Genomic DNA, 19390 nt, shown 5'->3' on the forward strand with positions numbered 1-19390 from the left:
CAACAGAAAGCAATTTAAACAATGTGTGAGCCCGTAAAAAGAAGCAGGAACAGGCAAATTCGCACAGTAGTAAGCAGCAGTAGGGGTGAGAGGAACAGACAATGCTGCTGCTAATTAAAAAATACAATCATGCATCCTGAACACCTAAATGTAGTGAGCAAGATAAATCGAAATCTTTAGGTATGCAAAAACCAGTGTGTGTGCCACGTAAACACCTGTGAAAGCTGAGTTGTTATTAAATGGGTGCACCCAGATTTAGAGTAAACAAGGAGTCAACTGTGTTCTCATTGTTCAAACAGTAACAAGCAATAATCATAACACCCCAGGAACTCTGAGCAAAGAGCAACAAATATCACAGATACTAGATTAGACTCTTTGGTAATAAAAAATAGACTTACATTGTCGTCCTGGTTCCAGTCATAGGAATTGCCTCCACTTGCTCCACTCAAACTACCTTGAGATCGCCTAGAATAGACACAAAGAATGCCTCAATCTCATAGGAAGTAGATATGGCAGAAAAAAAACAACTAACAACACATATTTGATATCCTGTGAATGTACTAATTAAGGAAGTGAGAAAAGCAGTAGTTTGTGTTGAGACCTGTGCTGAGTGTTGTCAGTGGCAGTCACTGTGATAAACGCAGGGGAATCCTCCATGGCGTCAAAAAACTCAGTATCCTCATCTTCGTCACTTGCCTCTCCTTTGAGCAGCCTCTCACTCCCTTCTAGCCAAAAGACAAATGTCATGTAAAAACAAAGAGCAAAAAAGTGTTACATGGTAATCTGCTTGCTTCAGGATAAAGCAGTGTGCAGCGTAATCATTTACGCATGGCCACTAGTTAAGATATAATCATCTTAGTCAGACTATCAATACTGGCTAAAAAGACTTGGTGATGCATGCTTTTTTTGGATGGCAATTTAAATATTCAGAATTACCGTCTAGACAAATATATCGTTTTAAATGTTTAAATGTCACATTTATGTAAATACTCTTTCAGGTGTGACATCAGTAAAATGTTTAATTTAGGCAACCAAATAAGCTTGCTTGACATTTTGACTTTTCCCCCCTCTCTTTATCTATTATGAGGTTACAATGAATTTAAAACCACCAACTTGGGAATGTTACTTATAGGAGGTGACTTTAACACTGTACAGAATTGCAAAGTGGACAAGTATCCTTCAGTACATGGAACAAATACAAAGACGTCGAGGATGTTAAATAACATAACTAAAGAATTGGGATTGATAGATCCATGGAGAGAGAAGAATCCCCAAACTAAAGACTATACTTTCTATTCAAACCCGCATGGCAGCTACTCGAGAATTGATTACTTTTACATTTCAAGACAACATATGCATACAGTAGTAGAGTGTGGTATAGAGAATATTACTATAAGTGACCATTCTCCAATTACTTTGAAATTAAGTTTAGACAATGAACCCCATTTTAGGTATTGGAGGATGAATGTATCTCTCCTCTCAGATAAAAACGTAGTACAGGAAATAAAACGGTGTATAAAAGAATATTTCCAAATCAATGACAACAATGAGGTTTCTCCAACAATATTATGGGAAGGAGGGAAAGCTGTAATAAGGGGGAAATTAATAGAAATATCGTCCCGGCTGAAACGAATACGCTTAAAGAATCAGAAGGAATTGGAGGATAAGATTAAGGAACTAGAAGAAGAACATAAAAAAACACCAAATGAATCCAGATTACAGGTATTAAAAACAACCAGAAGCAAATTGGATGAACTTTTGACAAATAAAGCAGAAGGGGCTCTGCGCTTTGTGAACCAGAGATACTATGAAATGGGCAATAGAGCCAGTCGACTGCTAGCCTTCCAACTTAAAAAGGCCCAAACAGATAGAATTATATCACAAATAAAACATCCTATCTCTAAACAATGTTTAGTAAAACCCAAAGGTATAGCAGAAGCATTTGCAGATTATTATAAAGAATTATACAAGGACTCAGAAAATGACTTAGATAACTACACGGCACAAAACTTTTTAGGAAAACTACATTTACCAACACTAACAGGGGGGGATACATTAGAAATTATTCGCCCCATTACAAAACAGGAAATACAAGATACAATAAATAACTTAAAAATAAATAAATCACCAGGAACGGATGGATTCCCGGGGGTGTTCTACAAAAGCTTTAAGGAAGAATTAACACCAGTACTGCAGAAAGTATTTAACTATGCTCTAACAAAAGGAGATCCCCCCAAATCATGGTCGGAAGCCATCATAACAGTCCTGCACAAAGAAGGAAAAGACCCAATATTGTGTGAAAGCTATAGACCAGTTAGTTTACTTTGTAATGATCTAAAAATTCTTACAAGCATACTGGCAAAAAGAATGCAGAAATTTATAGCGAAATTAATTAGAAATGATCAAACAGGGTTTATTCCGGGAAGGCAGGGTGCAAACAATATTAGGAGGATACTAAACATAATTACGAGCACAAAATCTAAGACCCAACCCTCGATGTTACTGAGCTTGGATGCACAAAAAGCTTTCGATAGGGTGAAATGGAGCTTCTTACATCAATCACTTATAGCTTTTGGCTTCCCTCCAATATTTGTTGAATGGGTGAAAATTATCTATAAAAATCCGAAATCTCGTCTTAGAGTAAATGGTCACTGTTCAGATTTCTTTGAAATCAAAAGAGGAGTCCGGCAAGGGGATTGCTTAAGCCCACTCTTGTTTGCAATAAGCATAGAACCACTCGCAGAATCAATTAGACAAAATGAGCAAATAAGGGGGATATTGGATGAAGGAGGAACAGAACATAAAATATCATTGTTTGCAGACGACCTGATGGTAATGCTGAAGGAACCTTCGTTATCAATACCACCACTGTTGGAGAGCCTTAAAATATATGGAGAAGTAGCTGGGTATTCAAATAATGAGAGCAAATCAATAGCAATGATGATATCAGGAAAATGTCCAACAGATGTGATTGAAAGGTTTGATTTTAAATGGACAAATAAAGGGTTTAAATATTTGGGGGTGACCATTACACCACATTCCACACAGCTGTTTGATGCAAATTATGGAATGTTGATAAAAGAAATAAGGAAAGATTTGGAAAAATGGGAAATTTTGCCCTTAAGTCTTATCGGCAGGATAGAAACAATCAGAGTGAACATATTACCAAGACTATTATTTCTGTTTCAATCCCTTCCAATTCTGATCCCGGCATCCACATTTAAAATGTTAAATAAGTTAATAGCAAAATTCCTTTGGCAAAACAAGAAACCTAGAATAAAATACAAAACCCTGTTAGCTCCTAAAGAAAAGGGGGGCCTAGACCTACCCAATATTAAATATTACTATTGGGCAGCTCAAATTAAAGCACTCATCTTGTGGATTACTACAGACAAAGATGCGATATGGGTGGACATGGAGCAACGATCTTGTCCAAATATGCTGGTGGAATCGTTACCATACATATCAGTCACGAGGTGGAAGAAATTAAAAATCCAGAATGAATGGATTAAGGGAACTATTAAAACTTGGTCAACAATACAAAAAAAATTAAAAATATCAAGATCTGTGAATAGGGCTACCAAAATAGCGAAAAATCCAGACTTTAAACCTGGGGGTATGGAGGTAGGGTTTCAAAAATGGGCCCAAAAAGGACTGATGTTGATTACCCAAGTATTGGAAGCACAGGCAATGAAATCATTCGAACAACTCCAACAAGAGTTTGACCTACCCAGAAATGATTTTTACAAATATTTGCAACTAAGGCATTACCTCCAGAAACACGAGGAATGGGGGAAAATATGTAAGGAGCCAACTAAGGTAGAGGAATTATTAATATCGTATACAAAAGGACAATCAATAAAGGGGGTTATATCAAAACTATATAAAGCCCTGAGAATGGATCTCAGTAATGAGGACATGGCAGTTAAGGAAAAATGGGAACAAGAAACTAATGTAGCGATAAAAGACAACGAATGGGAAAAAACATTGAAAGAGGGACACAAAATAACCAACAGCCCGACATGGAGGGAGTTTGAATGGAAAGTAAAAATGCGATTCTTCTATACACCCTCTATCACTTCAAAATATAAAAATACCTCAAATCTATGCTGGCGTAACTGTGGGGGGGTCGGTGACTTTACGCATATTTTCTGGAATTGCCCTGTAATATTAAATTTTTGGAGAAGTATCCAGAGAGAAATAAAATTAATCACGGGCTGGGAGTTGCGGTTGGACCCAAAGGCTTTCGTAATAGGAATTTTGCCAGAAGAATTACTATCTGGTCAACAGAAATATATACTAAGGGTAATGCTTCTGGTAGCAAAGAAAATGATCACAGTGTCCTGGCTGAAACCACAACCTCCTGACATAAAACAATGGAGAGACAAATTAAAGCAAATGTACATTATGGAAAAAATCACTGCAAAACTTCAACTGAAACTTGACCAATTTGAGAAAAGATGGAAGCCTATCACACAAATTTTACTTGATGTCTAAACACCTCCCCCTATTTATTATGTGTGTTTTTTTTTTTTTTTTTTTTTTTTTTTTTTTTTTTTTTTGGGGTGTATATTTTGATTTATTATTTTATATATATGTATATATATATATATATATATATATATATGTGTATATATATATATATATATATATATATATATATATATATATGTTTCTTTTTGTATGGATGTATTGTATGAACATTTATTCTTCCTTTCTATTAATAGTATTTTTTTTCTTCTTTGTTGTTTCTTCTGTTATTTATGAGTGTGTCAAGTGTATATATTTTGTGTTGATGTATGATGGAGGAATCAAACCTCTGTCAAAATTGGTGTGAGAAATAAAAAGTTAAAAAAAAAAAAAAACACCAACTTTAGTAAACAATTGAGAAAACAGAAGGAAAAAAATATGGATTGATGGGAAAAAGACAGAGCTTATCTTGGTCCTGTCACCTGGACAGTCCAAACACTTTTCCATTAATCAAATCATGTAACCAGTTATTAAACAACTTATTCAGGGATCAGAATGGAGATTTTCATTTTCAGCTAAAAAATACCCAGGGTCCAGGGGCCGCAGGCCCCGGCCAGGTCCAGGGCGGAGCCCGGTGGGGGGCTCAGTGGGGCGAAGCCCCCCTGAAGCCAACAGCATTTATCTTATTTGCTATGTGAAAATTGCACTAGAATGAATTAAATCCAACAAAACAGAAACCTTGTATTTTTTTCAGTTTTAAGATGTTTAAAACAATTGGGGGATTACAATGTTACAACCATCACCATTGTTGTTGTGTTTTGATGATGAAGATGGACCTTGTATTTAGCTACTAATCAACCATATATATGAAAATATATACATTAATAACCATTCATCATTAATTTGAAAATAGAATGCAAAAACTGAACATGCTTAAAGAAAATACATGTCAGTCTGTGACAGTCTTCTCCAGCCATGACCACTTAAATTTATTCTTGATTCCTTTATCAATCTCGGAGACAAAAGCCTTGTCTTCTTTTCTTAGTATTTTCATATTTACTTTTTCAAACACTCATTTCACCGTTTGAAAAGACCGGAAGGAGCGCCATGTTTGAGAAAGCCAATACTCTGAACAAAAGCTCCGCTGATTGGTTATCAGCGAACCTATCGACCAATGGTAGGAGTCGATCTATTTGTTGTGCGTTATAGATCTAATGCGCTGCGCTTCTTTTTGCCGATTTTTCTCGCGATCTCTAACTGCTAACTTGGGGTGATGAAACAGTCACGTATCATACCTCACCCCCCCAAAATATTTTTCTCATCGAATTTAGACGATTTACGGGAATGACCTTTGGGGTTCAAAAACAGCGGAAATCCGCGGATCCGCGGAAAATTCTGATCCCTGCTTATTATAAGTTAAATGAATCACATCTTAAAATTATTCAAAGAAAACAAAATAATAATCACTGAGTATGAAGTCAGAAAATAAATGTAGAATTATATTATATTATATCAGTAAGAAAAATGTCAACACAAAATATTTAACTTTGTTTTTGCCTGCTCTATAAATAATAATCACGGATGGCAAAACATATTTTCTAAATGCAACACATTTATTCAATGTGGGAAATGGGAAAAAAATATTTCTATGTTTAGCACGTTCGTGTGAAAAGTTTATAGCGAAAGGAAGAGAGGTGTGTTGGGCATTTAAGATGAGATAGAGCGGGGGGCATTGTGGCAAGTATTGAGGATATATGGGGTAGGTAGCAGGTTGATGCATGCCGCGCAAAGCTTGTATGAAGATAGTAGAGCTTGTGTGAGAGTGGGGAGTGAAGGGAGCAAGTGGTTTATGATAAAAGTGGTTTTGAGGCAAGGGTGGGTCACTTCAGCTGTTAATTTGTATATGGATAGAGTGGTGCATAGGGTGTTTGTAAGAGCAGATAGAGCAGGTATAATGTGTGAGGGTTGCATGTAAGTCAGGTGTTGTTTGCAGATGACACTGCTTTGGTGGCTGACTCTGCAGCAGCACTAAGTCCTGTGGTACTGAAGTTTGATTGAGTGTGTAAGAAAGGAAGCTTAAGGTAAATGCAGACGAGAGTAAGGTAATAAGGTGTTCGAGAGGTGGTGGGGTAGGTGGCTTAAATATTTTGTCGAATGGTGTAAAGCTGCAAGAGGTAAAAAGTTTTAAGTATTTGGGTTTGTACGTGGTAGCAGGTGGTGGTTTGGAGGAGGATGTGAAGAAGAGTGTGGGTGAAGGGTGCAAGGCAATGGGTGTGCTGAATGGATTGTTCAAATGTAGAGCTCTGCGAATGGTTGCAAAGCGAGGATTCTATGAAAGTGTGGGGTTACCAGCAGTGATGTATGGCTCAGAGGCTTGGGGTTTGAGAGTAAATGAGCGTAATAGGTTAAATGTCTTTGAAATAAGAGGTTTGCGTAGCATGTGTGGAGTGACAAAACTGGACAGCTAAGGAATGGGAAAGTAAGGAGAAGAACTAATGTGGTAAGAGATCTTGCTGAGAGGTTTGAGAAAAATGTTCTCAGATGGTTTGGACATATGGAAAGAATGGATGAAGGTTGTTTGACTAAAAGAGTATGTAGTGGAGAAGTGGTGGGAAATAGAATGAGAGGAAGGCCCAAATATCGTTGGATGAAATGTGCTCTGGATGTGAGGTTGGTTAACTTGATGTATGCAAGAGTATGTGCTAAGGATAAATATAAATGGCGAAGGATAGTTAAGAATGACTTATATCGACACATATGATGCGGAGGGGGTAAACCCTCTACATTCGAGTTATGAACAACGGTACATACGAACAACGGTACATTGTTATTGTTTAATATCTCGTGCATCCATTCGATATGGTTGGTGTAAAGTTAAAAAGAAGAGCGAGCCGTTTATTTTAAAATTAAAGTGTAATAAGAAAACTTGATACGGTTTTCATCCACTTTTTACCACGGAGGGGGAGGTCGCCTAAATCTTCCAAAAGTAAGTTCAACTTAACTTTATTCATCTTTATAGTCAAGTCAAGTAATATGTATTTGTATAGCCCATAATCACAAGGAGTCTCAAAGGGCTGCACAGCTTTGATTTTCAGTACTATGCTTTATCATTCAGCCTGCTTTGTAACGTTATAGAGCATATTATTTTATTAAACGTTTATTTTACAGTTTCAGAATAATACAGGTTACTTATACAAAGCTTAAAAATACATATGTAAACCTTAAATATACATTCCATACAAAATATAGCCATGGAGCTACTTACGAACAAATTCAACTTACAAATGATCGTCCGGAACCTATTTCGTTCGCAAGTAGGGTAGTGTCTGTATGATGTCGAGCCTTTGTGCTGATGAAGGGTTGCATGGCACAGAAACTCACCCCTTGTTGTGCTGTGTGCTTAATGTTCAGTATGAGGTTGGAAAGAGTGAAGGTGAATGAATGTTTGGTGAATGTGAGTGTGTTCTTGACTTTAGCCACTTCCCACTAGGGTGATATGGCTTCGGTATATTAATTGATTGATTGATGTTTGTTGGCATTGAATGTGTTAAAAATGTGTTTATTTTAACAGTTGGGTAACTGGAGCTGTACATCTGGACCAACTCACCACAAACATCAATAACATAAAAAAAACTCAAGTGGGTGCTATAAACAAAAATATGCTTGCTTCAATCGTCATACTGCTTTTTAAATAAATAGAAACTAAACACAAAATAAGAGTTTTACCAATAACATCAAATCAAAGTGCTAGGCTCGGCCTACTGAAGCTAAGAAAATACCACACAAAATTGTCTTTGAAAACGAGACTGGACGTCAGCTCTTTTACACATTTACTGCCCTCCACTGGCGGAAACAAGCTTCTGGTTTGTAATTAATAGAGAAATCATAACTTTTAATATTAATGAAAACTCTCTTTTTTTGACATACTCAAACATTTACGCCAGGATCGATTATATCATCCAATGGACTGGACTGTATGTTTGACATGCCTGACTTACACGATTTTACTGTATGTTGGCATCAGACTAGCATGGATCAAAACTAAGAGAAAACATCATCCAGTACAGACAGACCGTCTGGCAAAATGACAATTTAAACATCAATGAAAGTTACAAAAACGCAGAGTAATTCATGCTCACCTTTCTTGGTTGGGGTGGAGGCTGCGCTGGGTGACAGTGCAGGTGCCGCTCTCCACGCTCTCTCCAGACTATTGTGCTGCTTGGCTAGCTGCTCAATGGTCTCCTCCAGGTGGATGCGCTGCTCTCGTTCATACTGCAATGACCTCTGCCACCTCCTACTGTGAGTCTCAGCCAGTTGCAGGAAATCTCGACAAGCCTGTGAAATCACAGGTGTGTAAATGCTGATATTGTTCTGACTTGCTGTCCAGTATATTTCTTTTGTAGTCCTGTTTCTTTGACCAAAGTTTTAAGTGACAAACGAGCTGCTCTCCTCACCGGCACAACATGGTTACTGCCCACCGGGAGAAAACATACCGATGTACAAAACCAGAAAAGAGACATAGAAGCCTTTTTGTTTTAAGTTCATGTTCCTCAAAGAGCACACTGTAAACTAAGGGAAAAGGGTGCGTGATGAGCTAAAGTACTTTATATGCTGATTACACGGCAGAGGGCTTTTGAGTCAAGACTGAGCTTCATTATTCCTTCTGTTCTTACTGCTGAGCCAAAGAGGTTACTTTAGATCACTAAGAAACAACATGTCAGCATTTGCCAGCAATTCATACAATGCCTGATGTTCCTGCCTAACAGTAGGCAAAAAAGTAAATCAACCGGAAATCTTTACAGCTGACAATGTGCGAGAGAAAAATGTCATGTGATAGTCATCAAAAAGGAAGGACCCCAGGATCAAAACTCCCCTCAATTGCAATTCAGCATTTCTGTAGTATAGATTACTTTTCTAAAGGATTGGTCAAATAAATGTAAACTGCACTGATACTGATTACTAAATTGTCTGTTTAACAATATGAACTATGAATTTATTGAACACAACTCAATTTTATTTATAAAGTAAGTCATCTGATAAGAAACTAAACAGTTCAGGTTTTGTTCTACAAATCATCTAAGCAACAGCACAATTACAGTATGTTTAATCAAACATAAAACCATAAATGTGAAAACAGTTTACCATTAAATCCCTTAAAACTCCATTTGAACAAAAACTCAAAATGAGTAAAGTACAATTTCCCGTGTTTATCAATCACAATAATAGTTAAAACAATGTGCCTCCAAAATTGAATAAAACACAGAAATAGTCAAATATTTCCAGCAGGATCATATCACTTACCTTCAGTGGTCAAACCTGCAGTGTCTCAACTGTACCATCACTCGTTTAAATGCTAGGGAAGCACTGATGTTGCATGCCACTTCCTCAAACATCACTACGAAACCAACACCCGATTAAAAAATAGTAAGTTAGTTCTCCATTTTTCTGCTGAGTCCCCAATCTAAATTTCAGACTGCATGTGACGTCCGGTAGTGATGTAGGGCGAGGTTAATAAAGGCTAAAACCAGTGGATACCGGAACTGGGGCTGTTGGTATAAAAATATGACACTCTTGACATTTAAACACACACTGAACTGTGATCCACTCCTATCGACCAGTAAGTCCACACTCATACTATGTCTAGTATGTAAATAAACACCTAAGCACCCAATGCACATGTGACAAGAAGTTACAGCACACTTTATAGAGCAGCATACGATCATTGCATGTCTGCAGGCATTGGCGCCATTTTGGTTAGCAGCACAACTTGGAAGAACACTACTACTCCAGGGGTGCCTGCATTCCGTAATCCAAGCTGCCTCAAGCAAAGCAATATGTATCAAAATAAAAATAAACTCAAGGGAGTCTGTGCTACCATTAACCTTTTGTCAGAAACAGACTTTTGTCAAACCAAATAGCATAAAAAATATTTGAAAATCCATCTGATAGAAATAATCCGCACTGCTTGGCAAAAAAGGATGATATAAAAGTTTAAACAGTTTAGGGTACCTTGTATCGGCTGATAAAATTGCAAGATTAGAGTATTTTACGCGAAACTAATATGGTCAGAGCATATGGAAACTAATATAGAAAAAAATCAAAATCTGAAACAAGTGTGACACAACACCTTGAGCAGTTGTCCCCTTGGACTCAGTCAGGAGGGAGCTAAATTTGAAACAGATGACGGCTGACTTTACCACACCCTCTCACACCCCTGCCATCAGATTTGGTGTCATTACTTCAACACTTCAACCCTGACACGTATTAAGGAATGCACAACACATCTGCTGCTACGCTGAAAAATATTTTTTTGAAAAAAATGCATAGTGTTACACTGCCATCCCTCTCCAGACCAATTTTTGTGGTAGGCAGAATTGGGGCCAGATTTGATAAGCTGAAAATATTTGGGGGGTGTCTGTTCAGCCTGGGATTCTTTGAACAGTCTTTAATAAATTCACCCTCCGTGAAAGGTTTGCAGTGCTTGGGGATCAGCGTCACGATTTTATTTTTACTTGCAGGGTCTCGGTAATAAGCACACTGTGCTGTTAAAACAGCTTCCTTTTGCATCACCTTTTCACAGTGTGCATTTCCAGTTAGCTTTTTGTAGTCAGCACGTTTTGTCTGGCAGTGCCGCTTGATAATATACTTTTTGAAAACAGCCACAGCCTCTTGACAAATTATTCAGATGCAGTTGTTTCGGATTTCAGTGAAAAAAATAATCCAATTACCACTTGTTTGAGAAGTGGCGGCTCTCACTGTCAACTTTCCTATTTTTAGTATCAGTCTCTATGTCGGAAAATGGGTGGACTAAAATTCACACAGAAAGCCAAGGGCATTGTGGCTGAAGGGATACTGCCATAATCTGGTGAAGTGGTAATTTTTTTCGGGTATACATTTTCTTTTAACATTACTGGCGGGCCACAAATTAATTTTATGACAGAAGTCCGGGGCCATTAAAAAAATGATCACAGGCTGGAATCTGGCAGACAAGCCTGACTTTGGACATACCTGGGGTTTGGGGTTGCTTTCCCATATAAAAAAGTCCCTGGACTTTGAAAGAAAATACGCTTGGAAAATCTTTATACATGACGCTCCCTCTCTAATTTATCAATCCATTTTGAGATTTCTTATTTTCACTAGTTTCATGATGAGTGCTGAAGCCTAATTCAGTGGTCACTCCCTGAACTGGTTACCAGCCAATCACAGGGCACACAGAAATGGACAACCACTCACACATGCACCAATACCTGACCCTTTTGGGACATGGGAGGAAAGTGAAGTGCAGAGAAAAAAGGATTTAGGGTAAGGTGAGAAAATGCAAATTCTACACAGGGTGAGGCATCTGACATGAGTCAGAGTTGCTAACAGGTCACTGTGTCACCTTTACTTTGGTAATTCTTCAGTTATAATACTGTGAGCATCGTTCCGAACATTTTGTAATTGAATTTATAATAAATCGAGGCTAAAAGATTTAAAATGTCTATCTGTCATACGCCCAGTAAAAATCTAACACGATCTGTAACAATGGACAATAATATGACCTACCGTAATATGATATGGAATATGATTTATAAAATAATTTAAAAAAATAAAAGATTATGTTTTTGTTTGAGTTGGGAGAACCAATAAAAAGCATTAGAAATGTGCTAAGATACAGATATTCCACTCTTCAAGCACTGCTGGCTTTGCATTTTGATGCATTGTGTAAATGTTCGAGGGAACAAGATTAAAGAAAAATATTGCATAGTGCATCTGGCAGATTATGACAGCTGTCTTATGTTGTTCTGTACTTTACAGGTGTATGTGGCTCGACAAAGACAGAATGACCCATTTTTAAAAAAATAATAATGCTGTCACAATCAAAACTATGCTGTTCGCCAGAAGATACTCACATTGATCATAGCATTGGAAGTGATGCGGAAGAGTGTGGCTCGCTCATTGACTGCTTTGATCTTCTCTCCTCCCTCCAAAGGAACTTTTAAGCCCTCAAGTTCACTGAGAGACCGCTGCAAGGCAGCCCCGTGCTTGGCGATCAAGTCGTTACATGTGCTGAGGTCATCGAGCTTGCTGACGAGTATCTTCAAAGTTCCCTGAATCTCGCTGCGGTCCGAATGGGATGATGCCTCTTCTTCTCCTGAATCATCTGGAAAACAAGATCAGATTTTGCTTGTTTTTTTTTTTTTGTTATCCATCTTGTATTTTGGTACCAAAAAAACACAACTTCTGCTGCATGACACACTTACGGTTGCTTTTTTGGTAAAAAGTTAGCATTCATGATTTTTCAACCTTTATCATGGATCATTTTCCACTAAACTAGAGCCAGAGTCAGTGTTTCTTTATTGAGACAATATTTTATTCTCTTCAACACAATCAGCCAAACGTAAAATTCACTAGAAAGCGTTCTCTGAAACACACAAGCATTCAGCACCTTTAGTGGTAGTACATGTTGATCATGTGATTATAGGGTATAAGGAACAACATAGTTTATGCATATATCCAGTGCTACATCTCATAAAAGCGGCTACTTGAGGTTGTACAAGTAAATAATACTTGGGGATACAGAAAGTATCCCCTTTCATTTGGTCAGCCCCATTTACAACTTTAAGCACCCTCACTCAAAGTAAATCATACATTCAAAGTAGCAATAAATTGTGAGGGAAAACACTCAATACATTTGCAACTAATCATTACTATTTAGAACCACGAAGTAGACCTGAGTAGGCCGGGTACAGGTTCAGAAAATTACTTACCAGCAATGGGCATGACCATTTTCTAGATTTTCCAACTGACATGATGTTTTAGTGGTTAAGTTTAATTACAATAATTACAACTTGTAACAATATAGTAATAACACAAGTGATTTTTTTAGAAATGTATATCAAAATGGTAGCCTTTCATGCCAATCAGTAACAAAAGGTACAAGCAAAGTTCTGGTGACCCCTGATTTAGAGCCTCTTTACAACATATGTTTATGCATGACACTTGGAATACACAGCATGTAATGAATTCAGTATTTTAAGATTTAAATCCAAATCCAAAACAAATATTCAAATACAGCACAAGAGAAAATAAGCTGAATCACAAACTCATTTCCCGTTTAATACGTACTTAATAGGAATAGAATCGAAAAAATATGACTGCTGTACTTGAAATAATAAAAATAAATCCCTGTATTAACAGAAATTGTACAAATTTCCAAATGACAGCAACAATAAGCTAAAAGGAGTTTTTCAAACTGGACTTTAATCAAGGAGGACTTTACACCCAAGTCATCATTTACTTGAAGGCCTTATCCTAACTGACTATGTAAAGCCATGTAAAGGTACATACAACTATGAGTAGTCCCATTGAAATTGTTATGGAAGTTCTTTCTCTTCAATTGCTTGTACATACAGTGAAGAAAATAAGTATTTGAACACCCTGCTATTTTGCTATTTCTCCAACTTCGAAATCATGGAGGCGTCTAAAATTTTCATTGTAGGTCCATGTCCACTGTGGGAGAGATAAAGTAAAAAGAAAAATCCCAATGATTTTTTTAACCATTTATTTGTGTGATACAGCTGCAAATAAGTATTTGAACACCTGAGAAAATTAATGTAAATATTTGGTACAGTAGCCTTTGTTTGTTATTACAGAGGTCAAACGTTTCCTGTAGTCTTTCACCAGGTTTGCACACGCTGCAGTGGGGATCTTGGCTCACTCCTCCACAAAGATATTCTCTAGATCAGTCAGGTTTCTGGGCTGTCGCTGAGAAACACGGAGTTTGAGCTCCCTCCAAAGATTTTTGATTGGGTTCAGGTCTGGCGACTGGCTGGGCCATGCTAGAACCTTGATCTACTTTTTACAGAGCCACTGCTTGGTTTTCCTGGCTGTGTGCTTCAGGTTGTTGTCGTGTTGGAAGACCCAGCCACGACCCGTCTTCAATGCTCTGACTGAGGAAAGGAGGTTGTTCCCCAAAATTTCACAATACACGGCCCCAGTCATCCTCTGCGGAGGGGCTCCACTCCGAATGAGATTGACCGTCATTGTTTAGCTTCTTCCATATTCTAATGTTCGCTCCAACAGTGGACCATTCTTCACCAAGCTGCTTGGCAATTGCGCCGTAGCCCTTTCCAGCCTTGTGGAGATGTACAATTTTGTCTCTGATGTCTTTGAACGGCTCTTTGGTCTTTGCCATGTTACAAGTTAAAGTCTTACTGGTTGAATGGGGTGGACAGGTGTCTTCATGCACCTGGCGACCTCAAACAGGTATATCTGATTCGGGATGATACATGGAGTGCAGGTGGACTTCTAATAGGCGGACTAATAGGTCTTTGAGGGTCAGAATTCTAGATGATGCACAGGTTTTCAAATACTTATTTGCAGCTGTATTACATAAATCGTTACAAAAATCATGCATTGTGATTTCTGGATTTTTCTTTTTAGATTATCTCTCTCACAGTGGATATGCACATACGATCACAATTTCAGACCCCTCATTGATTTCTGAATAGAAGAAATAGCAAAATAGTAGGGTGTTCAAACACTTATTTTCTTCACTGTATATGGTCATTCGTATGGTTCAATTGCTTGTGTGCATTACTGTGCACATCCAGTTTCCTCGATCGGGGATATTTTTTTTTTCATTTATTGGTGCCGTAAAGAACTGCAAGGTTGTAGTTCACATACACTATTAGTGTAATGAAAACATTTATTTGGATTTGCCCCAAAATAAAATTCCTGATCAAAGTAATACCCATTGTCCCTCCCAAGTTTCTACTTAGAGTTTCATTCTACATTTCGCCCCGTACTTGCACAGCGCCAACAAGAAACACGTAAATAGCAATAATACAATTAAAATATGATACACGGTATGAAACTGCAAATGCAATTTGTTGGTTCATTCACAAACTCCTCAACCTTAATCTGCCAGTGATTTCAGCAGCTCTCAGCAATGCTACTTAAAATAAACTGTCACATGTCCGCAAGCTTGTTTGCACACACAAGCACTGTTCCTAACAGCAATGCCTGACGAAGCACCTCTCCTTCCAAAAACTCAAGAGCTAGCTGTGAGTTAGAGTGATAATATACAGGGTTTGAATCAAGTTTATGATGGGAAAAGTTAAATTCCCCATTTACAATCAGTTGTATTTCAAAACAAAAGGGGGACATGCAGTTTCGGATTACATTTTAAACATAACCTGACTTTGTGAATCCCTCCTTCAAGTCAAGTCATGTTTATTTGTATAGCCCTTAATCACAAGGTTCAAGTATAAAAGCAAAGGCACACCCCTCAATAACTCTCCAAGATGTGTGCTGGATGTAATATATTGTGCTGCAAACCAGTAAAATGAACATCAACATGTTAAACAACATGTTAAAGGAATTGTCCCCTAGAACTTGCCATTAGAAACATATGTTACGCTTTATGTTGATATTATATATACGTTTTATATATATATATATATATATATATATATATATATATATATATATATATCTCATCTCATCAGCCGTACCGCTTATCCTTATTAGGGTCGCGGGGGGCTGGAGCCCATCCCAGCCATCTCTGGGCAGTGGGCAGGGGACACCCTGAACTGGTTGCCAGCCAATCGCAGGGCACACGGGAACAGACAACTCACTCGCTCAGTCACACCTAGGGACAATTTGGACCAGCCAATTCACCTGAAATGCATGTCTTTGGGATGTGGGAGGAAACCGGAGTGCCCGGAGGAAGCCTAAGCAAGCACGGGGAGAACATACATACTCCGCACAGTAAGACCGGTAGCTGGATTTGAACCCACGCAGGAGGTTCCCACGACCTCAGAACTGTGCCGCACACGCGCTAACCACTGCGCTGCCGTGCTGCCTATATATATATATAAAAACTATCATTCTTATCCTCAGTAGGGTCGCGGGGGTGCTTGAGCCCATCCCAGCTATCTTCGCGCAGTGTTATATTATGTATAGATATTATATATCCATTGTGTTTAGTTTATAAATAAACAAACATTACGCAGCCTCAGGAACACCAGGTGTTCTCACCTTAACCTTAACACCTGATGGGAACATATTGATCTGGGGGAGCAAATGTGCCCAGCATATTAATCATGATTGACCCGTCAATATGCAGAATGGCAGCGCAGTGGTTAGTGCGTGTGCGGCACAGTTCTGAGGTCGTGGGATGAAACCTTCCTGTGCGGAGTTTTCATGTTCTCCCCGTGCTTGCATTGGTTTCCTCCGGGCACTCCGGTTTCCTTCCACATTCCAAAAACATGCATGTCAGGTTAATTGGCCTGCTCAAATTGTCCCTATGTGGGAATGAGCAAGTGTCTCTGTGTGCCCTGCGACTGGCTGGCAAAAAATTCAGGATGTCCATTGCCCACTGTTCGAAGATACTGTAGCTGCGATGCACCCCACCGACCCTACTGAGGATAAGCTGTGTATATAATGGACCCGTCAATATCATATGCAGTGTAGGTCGAATGTATGTCATCAAAAAATGGCCCTGGCTGCTTCTTACTGGAACTTTGTACAAAGAAGCCAGTTGGACATGTTTTTTGACACCAAGTGAAAATAAAATGTGTTAATTTGGAAAAAAATTGGATTAATAAAGAACAGCGGAATGACAATAGTCATACAGTTGAAGACATGTACCTTATAATGACGAAATGTCCAATTTTCCGAATTTCAATATTTGGCTCCACCTATGTGGTACCCTCTTACCAACACCCCATCATTTAGATGAGTGCTCGAGGGTTGCTATCAGCAGCTACTATCTAGAAAATGTAACTCTCTGATTCCATTATGTAAGTCAACAAATAAAGACCCCAAAACTTTACTGAGCTATACATTGCCACACTGTTTTACTGTGAAATATGGATAGGATATAGATGCAACAAATATAGCACATATAACAAACACAAAGTACAGTACCGGTATATGTTCTGCTTGCATGTTGAAAAAAGGCTAGTGCAAATAATGCGGCACCATGAGGTAATGCTTGGAGCCCATTATCACACAAGTCATGCCTCAAGGGCAGCCCAGCTTCCGCCACATATTAGCACCTTGGACAACACCCTGCACATGTTTTTACAAACACCACTACCCTTGTCTGAGGAGGATGACATAATCTCCGTACATGCAGTACAATACTGAATGCAAATTCAGAAGTTATAAGTGGAAGGTTTGCTACACTCCTTTGCCCTTCATTGCATCCGATCTGAGCATTTGCACTCCATGCGCAGTGTTAAGAGAAACATTTCTAACACTGTAATTGGAAGAATGTTGCCCCATTGCTGAGGTTCATCTAGCACATCTCAGAGGGAAAGCTCTTAAGTGGGGAGCTGCCTTCAGCTTAAATGTCACCATGTGATAGCTGCATGACACCAAGTAACGTTTGGGTGAGATTTACAGTAATTGCTGCTCTTTAAATAAAGAAACTAGTGTAGTACATAAACAAAGTGTTGGTTTAAGGAGACGGAAATGCATGGTTGGGGAATAATGGGATCGACTCAAGTAGGCAAACTGCTCTTTCATACAAATAAGCAGGGTTGGGTAGGGTTACTTCAACTTGATTACTTTCAATTACTTTTGGATTACTCCAAAACCAAATATGCTTATAAAAGACAAAAGAAACTAAATACAAATAAAATTACAACATTTTGTGCAGGCTTGGGGAGTAACGGAATACATGGAACGGCAAAAATGATGTTGGCAACCTGTTTGGATTTAATTTAATTTTGTTTCTGTCACATTTTATGTTAGTTTTGCCGGAGATCAAAGAGATCAAAGCCAGGAGAGAAAGCTTACCACGTGTTGTGAGTCAGAATTTTATTCATATTTAGTTTATTTTGTCTTTTATTAGCATATTTGGTATTGGAGTAATCCAAAAGTAATTGAAAGTAATCAAGTTAAAGTAACCCTACCCAACCATGCAAATAGCAAACTCTAAAGAGAAGTGTAGGAAACTTTATTTAATAATAACATTTTTGTACTTTGTATTGAGGGAAATGTGTATTTTATATATATATATATATATATATATATATATATATATATATATATAGATAGATAGATAGATAGATAGATAGATAGATAGATAGATAGATAGATAGATAGATAGATAGATAGATAGATAGATAGATAGATAGATAGATAGATAGATAGATAGATAGATAGATAGATAGATAGATAGATAGATAGATAGATAGATAGATAGATAGATAGATAGATAGATAGATAGATAGATAGATAGATAGATAGATAGATAGATAGATAGATAGATAGATAGATAGATAGATAGATAGATAGATAGATAGATAGATAGATAGATAGATAGATAGATAGATAGATAGATAGATAGATAGATAGATAGATAGATAGATAGATAGATAGATAGATAGATAGATAGATAGATAGATAGATAGATAGATACATATATATATATATTGCACACCCAATACATTGATACTGGATTGCTGTTTTTATGGGATATGAAGGAAAAAGAAAATATACGAGTGTCTTCAAAGAGAGGCGGTCAAACAGATAACTTGAGGAGGGGTGTCTAGGGGGGTAAACTGTCACAGTAGCCAGTAATTGCTAACTGGCCCTATACATCACAAGACCACTGATGGAGGAGATGAAAGGTCAAAGCCAGTTACATAGCGGGTGACTTTAAAAAATAAATTAATCGGACGAGATCAGGTGTTCTCATGGTAGTATCGCCCTAAGCCTTCACTTCTTTTTGAAAAAGCAAATTCATGTGTTTGTAGAGCAACTCAGTAATACTTGGAATGTAGCAAAAATAGGCAAAGATTTAATGTCCCAATTTAAGAAGAGTATTTTAATTTTGTACCATTTTAATATATGCTGAAAAAACAACTAGCAAATTCAGTTTGAGTCAATAATTACTAACTAATTTGTTTCATCACAATTTAGT

General features: G+C 37.8%; 1 protein-coding gene across 2 annotated transcripts in view; it reads right to left on the minus strand.

The window, feature by feature from the left end:
* The window catches only part of osbp2b (oxysterol binding protein 2b), a 52449-nt gene that overhangs the window by 11543 nt on the left and 21516 nt on the right, over nt 1-19390 (minus strand). Inside the window, exons 3-6 of one of the 2 annotated variants that reach the window (XM_088335839.1) lie at nt 12363-12613; nt 8610-8805; nt 602-722; nt 399-465 (exon numbers count right to left, since the gene is read on the minus strand). In XM_088335839.1, the coding sequence (XP_088191965.1) occupies nt 399-465; nt 602-722; nt 8610-8805; nt 12363-12613 (635 nt within the window). Of the gene's footprint in view, nt 1-398; nt 466-601; nt 726-8609; nt 8806-12362; nt 12614-19390 lie in introns of both variants that reach the window. The other variant, XM_088335838.1, reaches the window with a different exon arrangement.

The sequence above is a fragment of the Urocampus carinirostris genome, chromosome 5, assembly GCF_059441175.1.
Source record: "Urocampus carinirostris isolate Australia breed hairy pipefish chromosome 5, RoL_Ucar_1.0, whole genome shotgun sequence".
NCBI classification, from domain to species: domain Eukaryota; kingdom Metazoa; phylum Chordata; class Actinopteri; order Syngnathiformes; family Syngnathidae; genus Urocampus; species Urocampus carinirostris.